A 3,398-nucleotide genomic window follows, 5' to 3' on the forward strand; every position below is an offset into this window, starting at 1 on the left:
CTCCATAATCTTTGTGGAAACATAATTTAATTGAGGCTGTAATGAATGCTTCAGCCTCTAGGGCTAGTAGGACACTAGCAGGACTTCAAACTGGTTTCTGGACTTTCCAGGTCTTTGGAGAAACATTTTAAACTCATACATGCTGTATGTTTATATGCATTTTCAGGGCATTGAACTTTGGCGGGATTGGGGTAGTGATGGGTCACGAGCTCACTCATGCCTTTGATGATCAAGGTGAGTCAGGCCCTCTGGTCCTGTTTACTTTCTGTCACAAGTTCGGTCCCCTCTTGTTGTCAAGATGTGTTCACTGCACTCTGGTCATGTATGTTAATGTGAGGACTCAGAAGGAAATGGTTCATCTGTGTGATCCCACAGATGTCCCTTTTCATTAGTGAATGCAGCATTAGCTCAGCATGACTCAAACAAAATGAATGAGGGGAAAAAAGCGGTGTGACAGTGAAGTTGTCTTCCTATTAACATGTCCTCACCCTCTCCCCGTCAGGTCGTGAGTACGACAAAGAAGGTAACTTGAGGCCATGGTGGCAGAACTCATCTGTGGAGGCATTTCATCAGAGGACAGAATGTATGGTGGAGCAGTACAGTAGCTACACCATCAACGGAGAACACGTCAACGGAAAACAGACGCTTGGTGAAAACATTGCCGACAACGGAGGACTGAAAGCTGCATATCATGTTAGTGTGAACACGTCGCATTATAATGAACTGAACCCTCTTAAACTTATGCACTGCTATGTTATGTCAGACATGTAAACATCACTGTATTGACTTTTTTTTTTTTTTTATTCAGGCCTATCAGTCGTGGATCCAGAGGAACGGAGAAGAGAAGAGACTTCCTGCTGTCAATCTGACCAATGACCAGCTTTTCTTCTTGGGTTTTGCTCAGGTGAACAACAGTTAGCTTTTCAATAGAAAGGTATCCCACAGGGCTCTATACTGGGCCACTTCTGTTTCTGTTAATGAACTGATGTTGTCTCTTCTGATGTAAACTCAAGTTATACACTGATGCAGTGATTTTTGCACCTGTTGCTGCCAAACTTGAAAACACAATGAGTTGTATCACAACATGGATGATTCTGTGTTGCCTTTTGATTTAAATGTAACAAACCCTCAGTGACCTTCACGTGTCTTAAACACAAAAATTGCTGCACATTTGTTTTCATTGGTTTTGGGACACTTCATAACTTTTATTTTTATTTTGGTGACAACATGAAAGGTCTGTGTCTAGAGACAAATCCAGATGTTAATTGTCCTTGTCTTTATACCCAAAAGCAGTCAGACACCCACTCTTCGTAGCTCACATATGCCATATCATGTCACTTTATGCCTTTTTACCATCTATCACAATGAAGATGACTCCATCACATTATATATTATCGATTTCCGCTAAAGCAGCGACCTGATTGAAACTCTTTTGGATTCCCCCCAGTTCTGACCAGTCTTTGTGTGGTATTTGGTTTTCCAGGTGTGGTGTTCTGTTCGAACACCAGAGAGCGCACATGAGGGCCTTGTGACAGACTCCCACAGCCCACCCAGATACAGGGTCATCGGCACACTTGCTAATTCTCCGGACTTCAGCCACCACTTCAATTGTCCTGTAGGGACACCCATGAACACCGGGAAGCGCTGTGAGGTCTGGTAGACAGACTGAAATGGACCAGGTCTTGGAGGTGGACGGGGAGTAGTTGGTTCAGTCTGTTAGTTAGGAAACATCTGTTATTTTGCAAGAAATATTATGAACAGGTGAGTTTCTTAATTGACAGCCTGGTTAGTGTCTTAATTAGAGGAGCTAATTATTGGCAGTTTGTTAGAGGCATTGCAGGTCTAATCTTTAGTTTCATACAGTTAATAATGATCTGTTCAGTAGAGACGATCAGACTGACTTCCTGTCTGGAAACTAAAAGGACTTGGTGGACTTTATACAGAGACATGAAAGCCTGAATGTGATGATGAAGCTACGTCGGATGAGGTTACTGATTCTGCTTTATCTGCTTATGATTATGATTATTATTAATTTGCTGCCGTGTGTGTGTTGTATGAAAGAGCTCTGATGGCATCACTGTGATGACCTCATACCAAGCTGAACTGTTACATCACAAGTCATGGATGTGTGTTCATAATGGTCACTCTGGACTAAGCTGCTAGTCCAGCATTTAATCCAGAGTTAGCCCTGATCAGTATTGTCTGACCACATCATAGTCCTGGACCTCGATCAACCACCTAGTCTGGAAATTGGAATGTTGGAAATATAATTTATTATGAGATTGTTGGAAATACAAAATGATTAAATGACAGGAAGTCTGCTTAGTGGTGTTTTTTTTAAGGTAGCCAAAAGGGTCCATTTTGGACCTACCTGCACCTGACATGATTGAATCTATGTTTAAAAAGGCTCATTTGAAAGGGGACCCAGGCACAGCCAGACCTGAGGATAATTAGACCTGATCGACCTGAGCAGAGAGAAAACACTGACACTTTTCTTTAATTCTTATCACACCTGATATCACATCCACTCAGGTGTTGGACATATTGAGACAAGCTGAGACCTCCAGCAATAAAACCAATCCTAGCACAACTTGGGTCCCACATCAGGTCTTTGTTCCCCAGAACGATGTGCAGACCTTTTATAAAACGCCTCAGATGGGTTTAGAGGAAAGAAAACATGACTTATCCAGACCAAGAAAGGTCTGTTTTAGTAAAGTCGAGACAAACTTGATGTCATCCTCTGTCTGTGTGAAGCTTCATTGGTCCAGGACTGTTTGTCTAAACCAGAATCCTGTTGTCTGCTTCACCGGTTTGGACTCCAGAGTTGAACCTCTGGTGTTGGTCTGCTGCTCTGAAGAGACCTCTTGTTCTGAATAAATCACGTTTTTGTGTTTAGGCATATTTAGCCCCCAGGGGCTTTGGAGGGGTAAATACTGTGGTGCAGAGCCCACAGTGCAAGACTTCATTTTACCACCATAATGTGAATACGCCGGTATTTGCAGATGCTTGAGGATGACTGAAAATCTCAAACTGAATCCTTAAAATACCCTTATTTCACCCTAACCATACAAACTCTATCTAAATCAAGGTGATCTCTTAATTTAACAAAGGGGTCAATTCATTAAAAAAAAATAAACTAAGTCCCCTGAAAACGGCAGCATTGTTGGTTGGTTCATGTTGTGGTTCTGAAATATTTTTCAGCTAAATTATTAAGCATAAGCAGAAACTTTGCCAAGTATCAAAAAGGGCCCAGTGGCCCTTGATGTGCACCACAATAAAAACAGAATATATACAAGTTTTAAAAGTATAGGTTAAAAGAGCAAAGCCTAGACAAACTGTTCATCAGCGCAATAGCCCAGGGGAAGAAACTGTCCCTGTGCCTGGTTGTCTTGGTGCAC

At 42.0% G+C, this 3,398-nt stretch overlaps 1 protein-coding gene across 5 annotated transcripts in view; it reads left to right on the forward strand.

The window, feature by feature from the left end:
- Window positions 1-2,321, forward strand: part of ece2b (endothelin converting enzyme 2b) — a 26,943-nt gene extending 24,622 nt beyond the window's left edge. For all 5 annotated transcript variants that reach the window (XM_020586487.1, XM_020586488.1, XM_020586485.1 and 2 more), the window contains exons 17-20: window positions 167-234; window positions 503-693; window positions 809-904; window positions 1,484-2,321. In XM_020586487.1, coding sequence (XP_020442143.1) covers window positions 167-234; window positions 503-693; window positions 809-904; window positions 1,484-1,660 — 532 coding nt within the window. In that variant the 3' untranslated portion in view covers window positions 1,661-2,321. The remainder of the gene's footprint in view (window positions 1-166; window positions 235-502; window positions 694-808; window positions 905-1,483) is intronic.
- Window positions 2,322-3,398: the final 1,077 nt, after the last annotated feature.

This window comes from Monopterus albus, unplaced genomic scaffold (genome assembly GCF_001952655.1).
Source record: "Monopterus albus unplaced genomic scaffold, M_albus_1.0 scaffold410.1, whole genome shotgun sequence".
In the NCBI taxonomy this organism is placed as follows: domain Eukaryota; kingdom Metazoa; phylum Chordata; class Actinopteri; order Synbranchiformes; family Synbranchidae; genus Monopterus; species Monopterus albus.